At 42.6% G+C, this 20,067-nt stretch overlaps 1 protein-coding gene across 2 annotated transcripts in view; it reads left to right on the top strand.

Moving 5' to 3' along the window:
* PARL (presenilin associated rhomboid like) overlaps positions 1 to 20,067 on the top strand; it is a 54,911-nt gene that overhangs the window by 6,927 nt on the left and 27,917 nt on the right. For both annotated transcript variants that reach the window (XM_074404617.1, XM_010337621.3), the window contains exons 2-4: positions 10,472 to 10,667; positions 11,462 to 11,602; positions 15,339 to 15,387. In XM_074404617.1, the coding sequence (XP_074260718.1) occupies positions 10,472 to 10,667; positions 11,462 to 11,602; positions 15,339 to 15,387 (386 nt within the window). The remainder of the gene's footprint in view (positions 1 to 10,471; positions 10,668 to 11,461; positions 11,603 to 15,338; positions 15,388 to 20,067) is intronic.

Below are 20,067 nucleotides of genomic sequence, written 5' to 3'. Positions count from 1 at the left end.
TAGAATCTGCTTTTAATGAGATTTCCAGGTGACTTGTATGTAGACTAAAGTTTCCCCAAACCTGTGATGTTAATAGATCTCAACTCTGGTAGCACATGGGAATCACCTGGGGAGGTCTTACAACTACTAGCCGTGGGCCCACTCCCAGAGATTCTACTGTGATTGATACGGGTGGAGCCATGGTGCGAGATTTTTAAGAGCTCACCAGGCGATTCTAATGTAGAGCCAAAATTCAGAATGACTTCTCTAGACTAGGAAGCATAGCTGCCTCCGCTGCATCTAGTGTAGCAGGTGAACAACCATGGCAGCAGTATTTTGTGATTCTTCTCATCCAGAGGTGGAGGCCACTTTTCCCTATTCCTTTGAGCCAGGTTGGACTTGTGGCTTGGTTTGACTGGGAGCATGTGGTGGAAGTAATACTGTGCAAGGTCCAGAGTCGGCCTCAGAAGACCTTGTAGCTTTTGCCTGTGCCCACTTGGAACACTTCCTCTGTCGTGGCAGAAGCACCTGCTGGACTACTGAATACCAAGGACCAGGTGGAGAACGAGCCAGCAGACAATCAGCACTGAGGATCCAGGTATAAGTGGGGCCATCTTAGACTCTCCAGCTCTGTTAAGCAGTCAAGAGTACTGGCTGCGTTGAGTGATCCAGGGGAGACCAGTGGAATTGGTCTCCAGCTGAGGACAGCTAACCTAGAGAATCATGAGAAATAAGAAATTACAGTCTTAGGCTGGCATGGTGGCTCATGCTTATAATCCTTGCACTTTGGGAGGCTGAGATGGGTGGATCACTTGAAGCTAGGAATTGGAGACTAGCCTGGTCATCATAGGAAGACCCCCATCTCTTTAAAAAAAAAAAAAATCTGGGTGCGGTGGCTCACACCTTGTAATCCCAGCACTTTGGGAGGTCGAGGCAGGTGGATCACTTGAGCTCAGGAGTTCGAGACCAGCCTGACCAATATGGTGACACCTTGTCTCTACTGAAAATACAAAAATAGCTGGGTATGGTGGTTTGTGCCTGTAGTCCCAGCTATTCGGGAGGCTGAGACAGAATTGCTTGTACCCAGAAGGCAGAGGTTGCAGTGAGCCGAGATTGTGCCACTGCACTCCAGCCTCGGTGACAGAGTGAGACTCTATCTCAAAAAAAAAAAAAGTAATAACGGTTTTACGCCAGTGCATTTTAGAGTGGCTTGTTATGCAGTAATAAGTGAGATAACTGGGAGAGCTGCCATTCAGTCAGGATCTGCTAATCAAAGAAAGATCTGTACTGCCTCCATTATTTCCGCCAGCAAAATGGATGCCTCACATCTTCATGGACTCCATTCTGAATTTGAGTGTGATACCAGCATATATGATTAGCACCCCTGATCACATCTGGAACCCTAACTACAAGGAGGCCTGGGAAATAGTTTTGACCTTCTAATCCCTGCAGCATGTAAATGCACCTTAGGTAATAAGTTCAGTGAGCCAAGACAGAGTATCTAATTCTGTCCAACAACCTCTGTATGTCCGCATGTAACTCCCAGTCCAGGCATAGCTCAAAGATAGTGTGTGTTTGGTTCCACACCACCACAATGAAGCAAGTCACACAAATTGTTTGACTTCCCAGTGCATATAAAAGTTATGTTTATAGTGTAGTCTGTTAAGTAGATAATAGCATTATGCCTAAAGACAATGTAGATACCTTAATTTAAAAATGCTTTCTTACTAAAAAATTCTAATGATCATCTGAGTCTTCAGAGAGTTGTTGTCTTTTTGCTGGTGGAGGGTCTTCTTGCCTCTGCTGATGGCTGCTGACTGGTCAGAGTGGTGGCTACTGAAGGTTGGGGTGGCAGTCGTGATTTCTTAAAACAACATGAGGTTTGCCACATCAGTTGACTCCTTTCACAAAAGATTTCTCAGTAGCCTGTGATGCTGTTCGATAGCATTTCATCCACAGCAGAACTTCTTTCAAAGTAGGCGTGAATCCTCTCAAACTGCTGCTGCTTTATCAACTAAGTTTATATTGTTTGTTGTCATTTCAGCAGTGTTCACACCACGGGCCTGCATGAGGCCCCCTGAGGCCATTTATCCGCCCCCCCCCCCCCCCGCACTTCAGGAAGGGGCACCTCTTTCATTGGTGGTCAGTGAGAGGAGCACAGTATGTGGCGCCCCTCCAACGGTCTGAGGGACAGTGAACTGGCCCCCTGTGTAAAAAGTTTGGGGATGCCTGGTTCACAGCGTCTTTACCGGGAATAGATTCCATCTCAAGAAACTACTTTCTTTGCTCATCCATAAGAAGTAACTTCTCACCTGTTCAAGTTTTATAATGAGGTTGCAGCAATTCAGTCACATATTCAGGCTCCACTTCTAATTCTAGTTATCTTGTTAGTTCTTTTTTTTTTTTTTTTTTTTTGCGATGGAGTTTTCTCCTGTTGCCAAGGCCGGAGTGCAATGGCGTGATCTTGGCTCACTGCAACCTCTGTCTCCCTGGTTCAAGCGATTCTCTTGCCTCAGCCTCCCAACTAGCTGGGATTATAGGCACCTACCACCAGGTCCAGTTAATTTTTTAATATTTTTAGTAGAGATGCGCTTTCAGCGTTTTGGCCAGGCTGGTCTCGAACTTCTGACCTCAGGTGATCCCCGCCCCCCGCCACACCTCCCAAGGTGTAGGGATTACAGGCATGAGCCACCATGCCCAGCCTTTAGTTCTCTATTTCTTTTTTTTTTTTTGAGATGGAGTTTCGCTCTTGTTACCCAGGCTGGAGTGCAATGGCGCGCAGTTACTTACTCTGCTGAAGTCTTGAGCACCCCCCAAAGTCATACTTGAGTGTTGTAATCCACTTCTCCTAAACTCCTGTTAATGCTGATATTTTGACCTCCCCTCATGAATCTTGAATGTTCCTGGTGACATCTAGAATGATAGATCCTTTCCAGAAGCTTTTCGGTTTACCTTGCCCAGATCCATCATGGCTATTGCCAAGAATCTGTGGCTGTTGCCTTACGAAATACATTTCTTATGAAAAAGCAAAATGCATTTCTTAAGTAATAAGACTAGAAAGTGGAAATTACTCCTTGATCTGTGTGGATGCAGAATGGCTGTTGTGTTAGCAGGCATGAAACCAACACTCATCTTGTACCTGTGCATCTGAGCTCTTGGATAACCAGGCACACTGTCAACAAACAGCAGTATTTTTAACTGAATCTTTTTTTCCTCAGCATTTGGTCTCAACATTGGGCTTAAAATATTTGGGCATGGTGGCTTGCGCCTGTAATCCCAGTACTTTGGGAGGCCAAGGCAGGTGGATCACCTGAGGTCAGCAGTTTGAGACCAGCCTGGCCAACGTGGTGAAACCCCATCTCTACTAAAAACACAAAAATTAGCCAGATGTGATGGCAGGTGCCTGAAATCCCAGCTACTCAGAGGGTTCAGGCATGAGAATCACTTGGTTGCAGTGAGCTGAGATCGCGCTACTGCACCCCAGCCTGGGTGACAGTGAGACTCCGTCTCAAAAAATAAAAATAGCTGGGCACGGTGGCTCACGCCTGTAATCCCAGCACTTTGGGAGGCTGAGGTGGGCAGATCACCTGAGGTCAGGAGTTCAAGACCAGCCTGACCAACACGGGGAAACCCTGTCTCTACTAAAAATACAAAAATTAGCCAGGCATGGTGGAGGGCGCCTGTAATTCCAGCTACTTGGGAAGGAGAATCGCTTAACCCGGGAGGTAGAGGTTGCAGTGAGCCGAGATTGTGCCACTACACTCCAGCCTGGGGGACAGAGACTCCATCTCAAAAATAAAGTAAAATTAAATATTCAGTAAACCATGCTGTAAACAGATGTACTGTGCAGTCATCTAGGCTGTGTTGTTGGATTTCTAGAGAACGGGCAGAGTAGTTGAGCATCATTTTTAAGGGCTCTAGGATTCTCAGAATGGTAAATGAGCATTGGCTTCAACTTAGTCACCAACGGCTTTAGTGCCTAATAAAGTCAGCCTGTCCTTTGAAGCCAGGCATTGCCTACACTCTAGCAATGAAAGTTCAAGATGGCTAATTTTTAAATTTTTTGTAGAGACAGTGTCTCACTATGGTGTCCAGGTTGGTTTCAAACTCCTGAACTCAAGCAATCTTCCTGCTTCAGCTTACCAAAGTGCTGGGTTTACAGGTGTGAGCCACCGTGCCCAGCAAGAATTGTTTCTTTGCATTTACAACTTGACTATTTGTGACAGAGGCTTAGCTTTCAGCCCATCTCGACTTTTGACATGCCTTCTTCATTAAGCTTAATTATTTCTAGTTGGCTGGGCGCAGTGGCTCACACCTGTAATCCCAGCGCTTTGGGAGGCTGAGGTGGGCGGATCACCTGAGATCAGGAGTTCAAGACCAGTCTGGCCAACTGGTAAAACCCCGTCTCTTCTTAAAAAAAAAAAAAACAAAAAAAATTAGTCGGGCGTGGTGGTGGGCGCCTGTAGTCCCAGCTACTTGGGAGGCTGAGGCAGGACAATTGCTTAAACCTGGGAGGCGGAGGTTGCAGTGAGCTGAGATTGTGGCACTGCACTTCAGCCAACCTGAGCGATAGAGCAAGGTCTGTCTCAAAAAAAAGAAAAAAATTCTAGTGATTTCAAGTGAGAGACATGTGACTGTTCCTTTTATTTGAACACTTAGAAGTGATTGAGGGTTTTAAATTGACCCAATTTCAAATTGTTGCGTTCCAAGGAACAGGGAGGCCCAAGGAGAGGGAAGGATGGGCCCTGGCTGGTTGGTGGAGCAGTCCGAAGCTGTACAGCATTGAGTTCGGTGCCTCATATGGTCATGGTTCGTGGCACCCCAGAACAATTTCAGGAGTGACATCAAAGGTCACTGATCACAAATCACCATAGCAGATAGGAAAACATTTGAAGTGTTGCAAGAATTACCAAAAGGTGACACAGAACCACCAAGTGAGCACATGCTGTTGGAAAAATGATGCCAGAAGACATGCTAGATGTATGATTGCCACGAACCTTCAACCTGTATAACAAACTGAGGATATCTGTGAAGTATAGTAAATCGAGCTATGCCTGTGTGTGGAATGTATTCAGTATGTGTGTGCTGCATCTGGTAAGCGCTGAACTTAACCCTGGGTCCAGCTTGTGTAATATACTCTTAGAGTTCTCAGCCTGACGCACATTTCTGGTGAGATCCTCATGGTAAATATTTTAGGCAAAAAGGTCTGGCTTTGCTTCAAGTCCAGATTCCCAACCTCATGTGTTTATATTCCTTTTAAAACTTGTGCTTCAAAATTGTAAGTGAATTGGTGACAGGTAGAAGTAATCTTTTATTTGAATCGATTGAGTAGCATTAAGCTGTTGGAAATATAAAAGATTCTCGTCCTTTGTATTTCTTGGTCCAGTACATGACAAATGCTAGGAATCAACAATACTGGGTTACAACTTGCCATCTTCATTCATTCATTCATTCATTTATTGAGATGGAGTCTTGCTCTGTCGCCCAGGCTGGAGTACATGGTGCAATCTTGGCTCACTGCAACCTCTGTCTCCTAGGTTCAAGTGCTTCTCCTGCCTCAGCTTCCCGAGTAGCTGGGATTACAGGTGGCATCACGCTCAGCTGATTTTTGTATTTTTAGTGTAAACGGGGTTTCACCACATTGACCGGGCTGGTCTCAAACTCCTGATCTCTCATGATCCTCCTGCCTAAGCCCCCGAAGTGCTGGGATTACTGTGCCTGACTGGCAACTTGTCATCTTTATGGTAAATATATTCCTATTACTTTATGATACACCTTTGTTTTGGCCCAAAGTGACATTACTTGTTTTGATTAATTGCTACTTTACTAACTAGACCTATCTCCAAGTTACTCTGGTATCTTTAATAAAAAATCATATCCGGCCGGGCACGTGGCGCATGCCTGTGATGTCAGCACTTTGGGAGGCCGAGGCAGGCGGATCTCTCCCAATGAAGCAAGAGAATTGCTTGAACCTGGGAGGTGGAGGTTGCAGTGAGCTGAGATTGCACCATCGCACTCCAGCCTGGGTGACACGAGAGACTCTGTCTCAAAAAAGAAAAAAAAATTAAATCTAATTGTAAAGTTAACATCTGCCACTTTAGAAATCATACTTGGCTGTAAGTAAACTGGTGGTTTTAGTAAGAGGGAGAGCTAGTTATCGAATACAGAATGATGGGAGGTAAGTGGCTGCTGTCTTTGCTCCGTGGCTCAAAAATGTCAAGGTTAGTGTTTGAATTCCTTGGCCTGTCTCTTGGCATTTGAGATGACTGCCCATCTCTAGGCATTGCATCCTTATTTAAGGTGGAAAGAAGGGGGTGTGCTTGACATGAGTGATGTGACCATTTTTATCAGGTAAGCAAAACCTTTCCAAGAGGCTTTTGAAAAATTCTTAAGTCTCATTTGGCCACAGTTCTGTGTGATATGGTTACCACTAGCTATAGGGGAGGCTGGAAAAGTGAAGATATTTCCTGTTACAGAAAAAGCAGGCAAGGGGAAAGGGTTGGAAATAGATTTCGAATTAGCTATTTAACAGGGTTTGCTAAAGGCTGTTAAATAGCTAATTTAAAGCTAATTTATTAGACTGGTTACGGGCTCTGAAGGGAGTTAAGAGCCATTTAGAGCAACAGTACCATTGGTTGAATAAGTTCATAACTTTCTAAGATAGATAAACTTGTTCAAACCTTTTCTGCTGTTTCTGTAATACATTTCTTTGAAAGGAATATCACTTATTTGGAAGTATAAATTGTGAATTTAAAATCTCAAGCCAAATTACTTTATCATCCCTTTCCTCACCTTGTGATTTCTGAGTTGAATTGAGGAGTGGTCTCCGTGTGGAAGAGAAAGTGCATTCTAGGCAAGTAATAGTGGTAGGAGCTGTACCTGTTGTTCTGAGTTTCATTAGTCTCCAAAACGCCTGTTAAGATGCCTTCACCTGGACATGATATGAGCATCTTTACAATACTTTATTGAGATAATTTACATATAGTAAAATATGTAAGTATTAAATATACAGCTAGTGTATTCTGATAAATGTATACGCCTGTGTGACTTTCACCTAAATCAGGCATCCCCAGACTTTTTACACAGGGGGCCAGTTCACTGTCCCTCAGACCGTTGGAGGGCCACCGCATACTGTGCTCCTCTCACTGACCACCAATGAAAGAGGTGCCCCTTCCTGAAGTGCGGCGGGCGGGCGGGCGGGCGGGGGGGGGGGGGGGCGGAATAAATGGCCTCAGGGGGCTGCATGCAGCCTGGGCAGTAGTTTGGGGACGCCTGAGCTAGAGGAATAAAGCCGCCATGACTGCAAGCGTTTTGAGCAGTAACCCAGGTGGAACTGTTCATCTCTTATCTTCAGGTGCCTGTTCTGAGGTTTCCAGTTTTCCTCATCTTATTGAATAGTACTACCTTACTTTGAGAATAGTACCACCATGCTTTGAGTTACTCAAAATAAAACGAAATCATTTTTTGATCTCTTTTTTATTCTAACAGATAATTATTGACCTTTTATTAGGGACTAGAGTTAGTGATAGAGATAAAAAACTATAATGGAGGCACGGGCAATCATGGAGATAAGTATTAAAAAACTGCTTTAGAACTCTAGAAGTGCAAAGGAGAGAAGTACCCAGCTGGGGCAGCTAGGGCAGACTTCCTGGAGGAGAAGATATATTAACTGAGATCTGAAGGGCCCAAACAAGTTAAACAGAGGGAAGTATATACTAAAATATGAGTAGGATTGTCAGAGGTAAGAGAGCAAGGAAGATCACAGGAACTGCGAGAAAGTCAGTATCACAGCTCTAGAGAGGGTTTGAGGTGGTGGAGGGAGAAAGTAGCAAGAGAGGAAGGGGTCAGGTTTAAGGATGTGTGCTGACTTTGATGGGGTGATGAGAAGTGACTGTGGGGTTAAAGCAGGGGAACATTACACTTGTGCTTAGTATAATGTGAAGGGTGTGCTTGGAGTGGGGCAGTGCCGGAAGCAAGGAGGTCTGCTAGGAAACAGTGATGTGTTCCAGGCCAGAAGGGAGAAGCTAAGGAGTGGCATAGGAAGAGATTTTTGGCCCTCTAAGAGGACATTTGAGAAACGAGTGAATGTTGAGGAAAAGCAGTGTCAGGCAAGAAAAATATGCAACAGGTTAAAGTTTTAAAGTTAAGGAAACTGTTGATGTGATCCAGGCATGAACTGAGGGACTAGAGCAGGAATTTTAGAAGTATTTTGGATAGAGTTGGCTTTTAATTGGGTAAGAATAAAGGAAAGAAAACTCCAGAATGACTTCTAGATTTTTTTTTTTTTTTTGAGACAGGGTCTCTGTTGCCCAGGCTGGAGTGCAGTGGTATCATCTTGGCTCACTACAACCTCCACTTCCCGGGTTCAAGAGGGTCTTATCCCTCAGCCTGTAGAGTAGCTGGGATTACAGGTGCGCACCATCACACCCAGCTAATTTTTGTATTTTTAGTAGAGACAGGGTTTCCCAACGTTGGCCAGACTGGTCTCGAACTCCTCGCCTTCAGTGATCTGCCTTCCTTGGCCTCCCAAAGTGCTGGGATTACAGGTGTGAGTCACCATGCTCAGCCTAGATTTTTAACCTCAGTAACTGAGAAAATTGTGGTCCTACTGAAAGAGCACGTCAGAAATGGAGGTGTTTTTAGAGGATAATACATTAGTTCTATTTTGAATATATTGGTTTTAAAGTAATGCGGAGTATATCCAAGTAGCAGTATTCAATACACAGTTGGAAACGCCAGAGTAGAAAGTTGAGGTTAGGACTAAAGAAACAAATGTGAATCATTTACCTGCTTAGAAGTCATTCAGGGCACAAAAAATTCAACCAAATGTGCGCTTGTTTTAGGGGCTGTGATACAGAGCCAAAAGACATGTCCGATCTCTGCTTTTGAGGAGCTTTGAGGCCAGTAGGGATAGTATGTCACGGTATTCCTCACTGAATATTATGCATTATATAGAATGTTATCCCTGAACATATCCCTTCTAGAAGGGATATTATACTATCTCTTATATAAAAATAACGTACATTATTATCCCATTAAATAAGGGATAGCCAGGCATGGTGGCTCATCCCTGTAATCCCAGAAGTTTGGGAGGCCAAGGTGTGTGGATCACCTGAGGTCAGGAGTTTGAGACCAGCCTGACCAACATGGTGAAACCCCATGTCTACTAAAAATACAAAAATTAGCTGGGCATGGTGGTGGGTGCCGGTAATTCCAGCTACTAAGGAGGCTGAGGCAGGAGAATCACTTGAACCGGGGAGGCAGAGGTTGCAGTGAGCCAAGATTACGTCATTTATACTCTAGCCTGGGTGACAGAGTGAGACTCTGTCTCAAAATACTAAGAGATAATGTGTTCAGGGTACAAACAGGAAGGGATATTTACTTTGTGACCTGGGAAGGTTACAGTTTTACAAAAGAAAAAGAAGAATGTTTCAAGAGTATATACAGGTTGAGTTTGAATTGGGTGGAGGAACCTAGGGTAGAGGAAAAGGGGAAGACCCTGGGAGTTAGAGGTGAAGTTGAAGAGTAGGAAATGCTGTTACAGAAGCTAGGACTGGGAGGCATGATCAGTAGTGTCAGATGTTTTGAGGAGGTCAAGCTGTAAAGACTCAAACAACAAGGTTTTTTTTTTTATTGTTGGGGTAAGAACTAACAAATAAGTTTGGTGGATGTCCCTAAAACAGTGAAATAAAGAAGGGGAGAGGTGGGAGGAATGTATTCATTTATAATGGTCAATACTTATAAAAGGAAATAATTATTTGAATTTGGAATGTCTTTAAGGACAATACATGTATTTGTTCCAGAAATTGACCAAACTTTAAACAAAAAAATCGGAAGTCATTCTAAGCTGATTGAAACTGACAGCTGGGCGCAGTAGCTCATGCCTGTAATCCCAGTACTTTGGGAAGCTAAGGTGGGCGGATCATGAGGTCAGGAGTTCGAGATCAGCCTGGCCAATATGGTGAAACCCCATCAGTACTAAAAATAAAAAAGTTAGCTGGGTGTTGGGGCATGCACCTGTAATCCCAGCTGCTTGGGAGGCTGGGGCAGGAGGATTGCTAGAAACTGAGACGTGGAGGCTGCAGTGAGCCGTGAATGTACCACTGGGAGTTGGAGGGAGTGATCGTACTCCAGCCTGGGTGACGGAGGGAGACCCCTGTCTCAAAAAATAATAATAATTTAGGGTTCTCTAGCTTTTTACCAGGTTTTCACATTTCTTCTGTGTGGAGGATAGATACTAATTATTTTGTTGACTGATACAAAGTAATAGCCCAAAGTAGTATCCTCTGAAGTTGTTGTAGTTTGTGTGTCACCTTTTCCAGAAAGGTTGAATTTTGTGACTTTGAATTCCGAGAGTAGGAGTCCTGGCTGTTTTTGGACTGTAGAGTGAGAAGAGACTGAGATGGTGGTGATGCAGGCCAAGTGGAGGGTCACAGAAGGTGCTGTTTGCAAGACGCCACTGTGTTTCTAATCTGTTATTTTTGCCCCATAGGTTTAACTTCGTTATTCAGCAAAAATGCGGATTCAGAAAAGCACCCAAGAAGGTTGAACCTCGAAGATCAGACACAGGGACAAGTGGTAAAGCACACAGGAGAAGTGCTTTGGTTCCTCCCTTGGAAGAAACAGCCTTTTATCCTTCTCCCTATCCTATAAGGACTCTCATAAAACCATTATTTTTTACTGTTGGGGTAAGAGTGCACTTCGCTAGGAGTTACCTACCTTGCTACAAATGCAGTGTTAAAATACTTTGTCCTGTTTGGGCTCCCTTAAAGTAAGGACAGGTGGAGGGGGATCAAAGGGAGCTGGGCTCATGAGTTCTGATTATAGAGTCTGAATTTAACACTTGCTTTTAGAATCTGGCTCACTTATGTAAGCCTTAGAGAATAAACTTATGGGCCTCATTTGGTACAGCATTTCAAGTGGTGCTAAGTTGGTGTTTTCTGTTTTATTTGAGGATTTATAGCTGGAAACAGGCCCTAGCATACTGTGAAGTTAATAAAATGGGAAACAATAAAATGTCCTTTTCGGCTGGGCGAGGTGGCTCACGCCTGTAATCTCAACACTTGGGGAGGCCGAGGCAGGTGGATCACCTGAGGTCAGGAGTTTAAGACCAACCTGGCCAACATGGCAAAACCCCACCTCTACTAAAAATAAAGAATTAGCTAGGCGTGGTGGGAGGCACCTGTAATCGCAGCTACTTGGGAGGCTGAGGCAGGAGAATTGCTTGAATCTGGGAGGCGGAGGTTGCAGTGAGCCGAGATTGCACCATGGCACTCCAGCCTGGGAGACGAGCAAAACTCTGTCTCAAAAAAAAAAAAAAAAAAAAAAAAAAAAATTCCTTTTTACTTATTAGATTTCACTGTGCCAGGTATTCCTTCTGTCGGTTTGTAAAAAGCAATGAAAATGAAGTATTGTCCTTGGAAATATGTATAGATCTATTTCCCTTTTAAATTTATTTTTTAATACTTCTAATTTTATATAGTTTACAGGCTGTGCATTTGGATCAGCTGCTATTTGGCAATATGAATCACTGAAATCCAGGGTCCAGAGTTATTTTGATGGTATCAAAGCTGATTGGTTGGATAGCATAAGACCACAAAAAAAAGGAGATTTCAGAAAGGAGGTAAAAATAAACACTGCTTTCTTTGTTCTAGGTAATCACGATTTAAAAAACTGATATATAATAGATGCACATGTTTTCAGTGTACATGATGCATATACATAATGTGTAGTTAAATCTAAGTAATTGGAATATCTATCACCTTAAACATTTATCTTTATGCTAGGTACATTTGAATTATTCTCCACTAACTTTTGAAATATACTATATGTTATAGTTTACTGTAGTTACTCAACTGGCAATCCCAAGTTTTGAACTCTGGTTATTTATGAAGTGCTTTTAGTTAATGCAACATCAGATTGATAGATGTCAAGTCAGTGCACTTAATATCTTCAAAATATTTATTCCTGTTTTATATGTCTGGTGTCGCACTTGACAGTGTTCCAAGAATTCTGGCCCTCTAACCCACATGCATCCAAAGTCACCTCAGGTGGTGGTTAAAAATGTTAATGTCAGCCGGGCGTGGTGGCTCAAGTCTATAATCCCGGCACTTTGGGAGGCCAAGGCGGTCAGGAGCTTGAGACCAGCCCGGCCAACATAGTGAAATCCCATCTCTACTAAAAATACAAAAATTAGCCAGGTGTGGTGATGCACACCTATTGTCCCAGCTACTCTGGAAGCTGAGGCAGGAGAATTGCCAAGAGATGGAGGTTGCAATAAGATGAGATCGTGCCACTGTAGTCCAACCTGGGTTGACAGAGTGAGACTTTGTCTCAAAAAAAAAAAAAAAAAAAAAAAAAAAATTGGCTGGGCACCGTGGTTCATGCCTGTAATCCCAGCACCTTGAGAGGCTGAGATGGTTGGATCACCTGAGGTCAGGAGTTCGAGACCAGTCTGGCCAACATGGTGAAACCCTGTCTCTACTAAAAATACAGAGATTAGCTGGGCATGGTGGCACATGCCTGTAATCCAACTACTCCAGAGGCTGAGGCAGGAGAGTTGCTTGAACCCAGGAGGTGGAAGTTGCAGTGAACTGAGATCACACCACTGCACTCCAGCCTGGGTGACAGAGTGAGACCCTGTCTCAAAAAAAAATTAATGTTAATAGTTGTTAATGTTTCTGTGTAGAGGATGTCTCGGCTCTACTAAAGTTTAAACACCACTGTTATACTTGGATCACCTTGCTGGATTACTTTAGAGCGGCAGTCCCCAACCTTTTTGGCACCAGGGACTGGTTTCATGCAATACAATTTTTTCACAGATCGGGATTGCAGGGGGACAGATGGTTTTGGGATGAAACTGTTCCACGTCAGGTTATCAGGCACTAGGTTCTCATAAGGAGTATGCAGCCTAGATCCCTCACATGTGCAGCTCACAGTAGGGTTTGCATTCCTATGAGCATCGAATGTAGCTGCTGATCCGACAGGAGCCAGAGCTGTAGTGGTAATTTTCTCCCCTCTGTGTGGCCCGGTTCCTAACAGGCCACGGACCACTACTGGTCAGCAGTTGAGGCATGGAGACCCCGGCTTTAGAGTACATATTTGAACTGCAGAGAATTTTTCAAAATACACACATGCCTTAGGGGTAGGGTTACCAAGTGAATTTTTTTTTTTTTTTTCTTAAGAGATGATCTCACTCTGTCATCTCGGCTTCAGTGCAGTAATACAGTCATAGCTCACTGAAACCTCAAACTCCTGGGCTTGAGTAGTCCTCCTGCCTCGGTCTCCCAAGTAGCTGGGACTGCAGCCATGTGCCACCACACTGGGCCAATTATTTCATATTTTGTGGAGATAGTCTCACTTTGTTGCCCAGGCTGGTCTCAAAATCCTGGCCTCAAGCGATCCTTTCACCTTGTCCTCCCAAAGTGCTGGAATTCTACAAGCGTGCGTCACCGTGCCTCTCCTCAAGAGGAGTTTTAAACATTTGTCAGTGACATGATATTTACACACCTATGGTAAATACCAGCTGTTGAGTGTGTCTGTGCTCAAGATGAAATACAAAGAAAAAAAATGGAGCTTTTAGAGCTTTTCATTTACTTTATATGTGAGTTGATGGCCCTCTTCTTTCTTAACTGATTTCTTTAAAATGTTTGCTTTTAGATGAAACATATAAATATTTTATTTCTTTTACTTACCAATACATATTGAACACTGAGACTGTAGTTAATATGTGGTTTCAGGCCCATTTAGTTTCAGGCACTTTGGATTTTTATGACACAATTGCCCTTCCAGTCTGGAGAGTGGGTTGATATCTTTACTTTTCCCCTTCCTAGGAGCAATGCGGTCCTGGCCAGCAAGAGCTTGGGAAGGAAGCCTTGCGTTTTCTTTTTAGTATGATGGTTTGAGTTTTCTCTAAGTAGGGAAAGGAATTCACTCCTCCTTGTTTTCACATGGGCACATTCAGGAAGCGTGAGCCCTGCCTGTATTAGAGAGGCTTTATGCCAGAAGAACAGTGGATAATATTTGCAGGTGAAAATGACAATAACTAGCAGTGGACTTTTATTCAGTACAATGTATTTGAGAAGATAGTAAAACTGACCTATTCCATTATCCTGGAACTCTTAGAAAGTTATAGGTTTCCAGCACATGTCTGCACGTGAAGTTTTGATATCCAAATGTACCCAGATGGTTCTTGAGAGTGGTGAAAAATGACACAAACAGTATACATAATCTTCATTTAAAGATTGATTTGTTTATAATGGAATTAAACTAATGACAGATTTAGCTTATAAAACCTATGACCGTTAAGATTGAAACAACGTGTAAATTTAACATGGAAACGTGAAAGTCCTGGGAATCCCTTTTGTACCACTCTTCATTGAAGTAAGACGTAGGAGCTCATACACAGTCTAATTAGAATTCTAGAAATGGAATCTGCCGGGTGTGGTGGCTCACACCTGTAATCCCAGCACATTGAGAGGCCAAGGTAGGAGGATTGCTTCGGCCTAGGAGTTCAAGACCAGCCTTGGCAACGTAGGAGGACCCTGTCTCTTAAAAAAAAAAACCACCATGGAATCATGCATACTAATCTGTAATTTCTTTTACCTTGGATTTTTATTTTTAAGAACAAAGTCTGGTTTGATTTCATCGTTAGAATATATTTTTTATTTTCAAACTTTAACTGTGGAAAATTTCAAGCATATACAAAAGAAAAGAGAATAGTATGATGAATCATTATCATCCAGCTTCAGTGTTTACCAGCAAAGGGCCAAGTTTGTTTTTCATCTGTTTCCCTTTTTACCCTTCTATTTCCATCCTTGTATTATGGTAAAGCAAATTCTAGACATACTTCATCCGTTAAATTTTCAACATGTATCCCTGAAAAATTAGGGTACTCCTCTTTTTACTAAACTCTAGTACCATTACTAGATCTTTAAAAAAGTACAGTTTAGTAGGCAATATTCTCAGAATTTTAAAACATAGGACCTTGGTATGAATAATCACTTCCTTGGTACCTGTCCGTATCTGTGAGTGTGCTAAGGGCTTTACATTACTGTTACTTCTTGTGGCAACACTGCCTAGGTATCTGTTATTGTCCCATTTCATGTGTCAGGGAACAGGTTTAGAAGTAATTGTGGTCCTAGAGCTATCCGGTGGTTCTGTGTGGAGCATGTGGGCTGCCTGACAATACAACACATCCCTTTTCCACTCTAGTACGAATTTATTGTGTCTGTGACCACCAGTGATTTTTACAGAAGAGAAAGTCCTCCTTTATGTGCAAGGCATTTTGTTTGGGTTTTTCATTTTTGTAGCCTGAAACTTGTCACATATGGTGATATGCAATTTTCCATCTGTTTTAGATTAACAAGTGGTGGAATCACCTAAGTGATGGCCAGCGGACTGTGACAGGTTTGTGTTAGCTTACACGTTTTAACCATTCAAGGGAAGAGAAATCAAATCAAAAGGTACAGTATGTCACAGGCGACGGCTTTTGTTCCATGCTCAGCAGTGGTTTAGAAGACAGTCTCTGTACCTATAGGCGAATGTAATCGCGTATAAAGTAGCGAGGTATGAAGGTTTACATGATGCTCTGAGTCAGTTACTTTCTCATTTAGATTGAGTATGATACTGATTGGTTAGTTGTGTTGTAGAATTCCAGCTTGTGGAATAGCTTATTAATGATTACTTCCCTTACTAAAGAAACTAACAGAAACATTAAGTACTTCAGGATGCTGTAATACACATTCTGTCCCTACTCGGAGTTGCTTACAGAATAGCTGTCTCTGTTTTTACAGATGAGGAAACTGACTTTCAGAGAAGGAACTTTTGAAGGTCAGACTGCTAGCAGCAGTAGAGCTGACTTTCAAAACCCAAGTCTGTCTCGTTCTAAAGCCAGTTTTCTCTCTTCTCCCCCGTGCTGTTTTTAAAACCCTGTTTAAATGGAAGCCTGACATGTCACCATAAAACTTTTTTTTTCTTTATGAATTATTATGGAAAGACAGTTCTGGCTCTTCAAGGCAACACCTCTGCAGGATTTTATGAACTTAGTTTTTTGAGAAATTTGAAAATAGATTTGTGCTAGGAACAGTGGCTCACACCTGTAATCCCAGCACTTTGGGAGGTCGAGGTGAGTGGATCCCTTGAGCTCAGGAGTTCGAGGCCCGCCTGGGCAACATGACAAAACCCCATCTCTACCAAAAATACAAAAAATTAGCCAGGTGTGGTGTTGCACCACTGTGGTCCCAGCCATTTGGCAGGTTGAAGGGGGAGAACTGCTTGAGCCTGGGAGGTAGAGGTTGCAGTAAGCTGTGGTCGCACCATTGCACTCCAACCTGGCTGACAGAATGAGATTAAAAAAAAAAAAATTGTTTAAGTTTTTTAACGATTGTGTAGATAAGAAAAAAATTATTTCTAGAGAATTGCGAAATATTTCTTCTTAGATTTGATTAGACTTAATTGGTGCTCTTGAAATTTTCTGTACTTAACAGAAGTCGAGAAAGGATTCTTATCTTTCTGTATTCGAACTGTTTCTTTTCTCTGGAAGCCTTAATTTTTCTGACTTTTTTGGAACCTGATGCAGCTTTCAGGCTTATGGTTCAGACATTGTTTCCTTTAGGAAGTGCTTGCTTTTTTTTCTGAACTCATAGCAGTTTTTATCATTGATAATGCAATGTGCCTTATGTAATTGTATGTGTAACATCCTCGAGGGCAATGTAAGCATCTGGGGGACAACAGTGAGATTTTAAATTTTGTTATAGCACCTAGCATTTATCATGTACACAGTAAGGGCACTCATAATCTGTTGCATGAATGAATGGTGAATGGAATCTTAACCAAGGGATTGAGATTTTTCAATGTTGCCATACCTGAGACCATAGAATTGATGGGTCAGCAACATCTTAAAATGATCACTTCGAAGATAGTTCTTTAGTAGCACATCTGTTTCCACTAGATTAATGTATTTTGTTTACTTGTTTTATGGAAGTAATGAGGCTGAGTGCAGTGGCTCACACTTGCAATCCCAGCACTTTGGGAGGCCACGGCAGGTGGATCACCTGAAGTCAAGAGGTCGAGACCAGCCTGGCCAACATGGTGAAACCCAGTTTCTACTAAAAATTTAAAAATTAGCTGGGCGTGGTGCTGCACGCCTGTAATCCCAGCTACTAGGGAGGCTGAGGCAGGAGAATCACTTGAACCCAGAAGGCAGAGATTGCCGTGAGCTGAGATTACGCCTCTGCATTCCAGACTGGATGACAGAGCAAGATTCTATTAAAAAAAAGAAAAGGAAGAAAGTAGTGGAATTAAGATTTCTTTAGGGTGGCAAGATTTTGCTTTTACAATTAGTTGATACCTCACATTCTTTGAAGGTGTTTGTCATTTTATGCCATTTAACATATGAAGGGCCGGGCACGGTGGTTGAAGCCTGTAATCCCAGCACTTTGGGAGGCCGAGGCGGGTGGATCACGAGGTCGACAGATCGAGACCATCCTGGTCAACATGGTGAAACCCCGTCTCTACTAAAAATACAAAAAAATCAGCTGGGCATGGTGGTGCATGGCTGTAATCCCAGCTACTCAGGAGGCTGAGGTAGGAAAATTGCCTGAATCCAGGAGGCAGAGGTTGTGGTGAGCCGAGATTGCGCCATTGCACTCCAGCCTGGGTAACAAGAGCAAAACTCCGTCTCAAAAAAAAAAAAAAAAAACGAAAACATATGAAGAAGCCTAGGGTCAGAATTGAAAACCTTTTCTCATGCTGATGAATAGTTTATTCAAAGAAGCTGGAGGTAATTAAAAATCAGGATTCTTTCCTCTTAGTCTTTCATTTTCGAAATCAAATCAGTCGTTTGGCTTGAAGAGCATAGCAATAGAGAGAAATGCTTGTGATCTGTCTTGCAACTTGAATCTAAGCTGCTTGGAATAACATAAATGTGTATGGTCATGCTGCAGGTCTTAAATCTTTATTGTTAGGTTATCCAAGTGACTATAACCTCAGGAAATGCTCTTTGAACTGTTTTGTGTCACCTCACACTTTTCTTTTAGGAAATAATAATTCTAGTAATAATGATTCTAGCTTTACAGTATCTGTAAGTGGTGCTTAGTCAATTAACTGCATCTGAGATTCTCAAGAATGAACTGTTGATTTCCTATGTCTTGTCTTCTTTCTGAGGTGCCAATTAGTCCAGCTTTCCTTGCTGAGCATTCCCGATTGCTTCTTGTAGACTGCACAGTGAAGTTGGCTCAGCTCCTGATTTTACTCAATGATAGATTTGTGGGATGACAGGTCCACTCCATCTCACTTTCTTTCTTTGGATTAGAGATGTTTTCCGAACGTGGTGGGGATTTTTTTCATTTTATGTTTTGAAAGAACTTGCCAAGTGTGACTGAGAGAGTTTTTAAAGCTTTGTGAGACCAGTGTTCTTCTCTGCTTTATAGCAGTCATTCCTAGACAATGGCAGCATGAAAGCTCTAGAACTTAGATTTCTCAACTACTACAGCAAATGCTTCACTTAAGTGTTCCTTGCTGTTGAATCTGTTGAGCTCCTGAATTTGGATAGAAAGATTTTGGATACAGTAAGTTCAGGCAGTAAAGAGTTAACCCAAATATACGTAGTTTCTGAGTTTCGGATAACGAGGGGTATGTCACATTTAACTATGTCTCCTTGGTTTCTAGGTGTAGATAAGAACAGTCAGTTTGTAAGGTATACCTGTAATTTATTTTATTGGTAAGGTGGCATCTGGTGGTGAGATAAAAAACCTCCCTTTCTAGCCCGGTGCTGTGGTTCATGCCTGTAATCCCAGCACTTTGGGAGGCCGAGGTGGATGGATCACCTGAGGTCAGGAGTTGGAGACCAGCCTGGCTAACGTGTGAAATCTCATCTCTACTAAAAATACAAAATTAGCTGGGTGTGGTGGCACATGCCTGTAATCCCAGCTACTCAGGAGGCTGAGGCAGGAGAATCGCTTCAACCTGGGAGGCAGAGGTTGCAGTGAGCCAGGATCGTACCATTGCACTCCAGCCTGGGGAATAGAGTGAGACTCCGTCTCAAAACAATAGTAAATCTTTCTTACAGCTGATGCCAGGTTTGAAGTCTCCAGTTTTTGACTGTTCTGTCTCAATCTGTCTGTGGGAATCCCTTTTTAAAGATATGCTAGAAAACTTGTTTTAATCCTTTTTTGTTTAATAGGGGATTTTCTTGGTCTTAATTTTTGTTACACAGAAATAATCTCCCTAGGCTTCATATTGCTCTGAAAAAGTTTTTATAAGCTCACTGGGTATTTGTGGGGCAAGTGGGGGGAGTATGAGGTGGCATTCTTCAAAGTTAGATTTGTCATCTTGGCGCTTTTATGTGTCAGCTAGTTTTCTGTTCTATTGCCTTGGTCTGTCAGCCTTTTCAGCCTGTCCTGGAAGTCCCCAGGCAACCCCCAGAGAGAATATTTTCTCTTACCTTTCTAGCTTTCAGGGTTGTCTTTGAGGCACTTGCCAGGTTTTCCTGTTAGTTCAAGAGAATGCTGACCTTACTGTACTGAGATTCAGGTAAAGCCATGGGAAAGAATCAGCTTAATTATTATTTTTGATCACAAAGAGAGAATGGAAAAGGTAGGGAGAGAGATCTCAAGAAAACTGTGCCCTAATTCCTCGATCAGTATATTTTTTGTCAGCTCCAAAGTTTAGTCACTATACTCCCCAGTCTTTGACCCCTTGCCCTAACTTCTGAAGTCTGTTCTTTTTTCTTTGCTATTCTGTTTGTTACCAGGCTTATTCTTTTTCATTTCAGTTTTCCCTCTCCTTGTGCCTTTTCAAGGTTTTGAGCTGTCTTCCCAGACTAAGGTCTCCTTACCTACTCCTGATGTTGCTGGTGAGGCAGTGTTTTCCTTGGTTTTGTAACCCATCTTTACCTTCAAATCAGTCACTGTTGTTTTGTAACTCCTGACTTCTCAGTCTGCAGACAACTTACTTTTGGAGAAGAATAGCAAAATTAATCCTTGAGGGCCAACCATGCTTCAAGTATTATGCTAGGTGCTTTACATGCGTTCATATTATTATTAATCATTGTAAGAACCCTGTTAGTGGTATCCTCATTTTTCAGAT

Source organism: Saimiri boliviensis, chromosome 8, assembly GCF_048565385.1.
Source record: "Saimiri boliviensis isolate mSaiBol1 chromosome 8, mSaiBol1.pri, whole genome shotgun sequence".
In the NCBI taxonomy this organism is placed as follows: domain Eukaryota; kingdom Metazoa; phylum Chordata; class Mammalia; order Primates; family Cebidae; genus Saimiri; species Saimiri boliviensis.
This window is presented reverse-complemented; position numbering and strand designations above follow the sequence as displayed.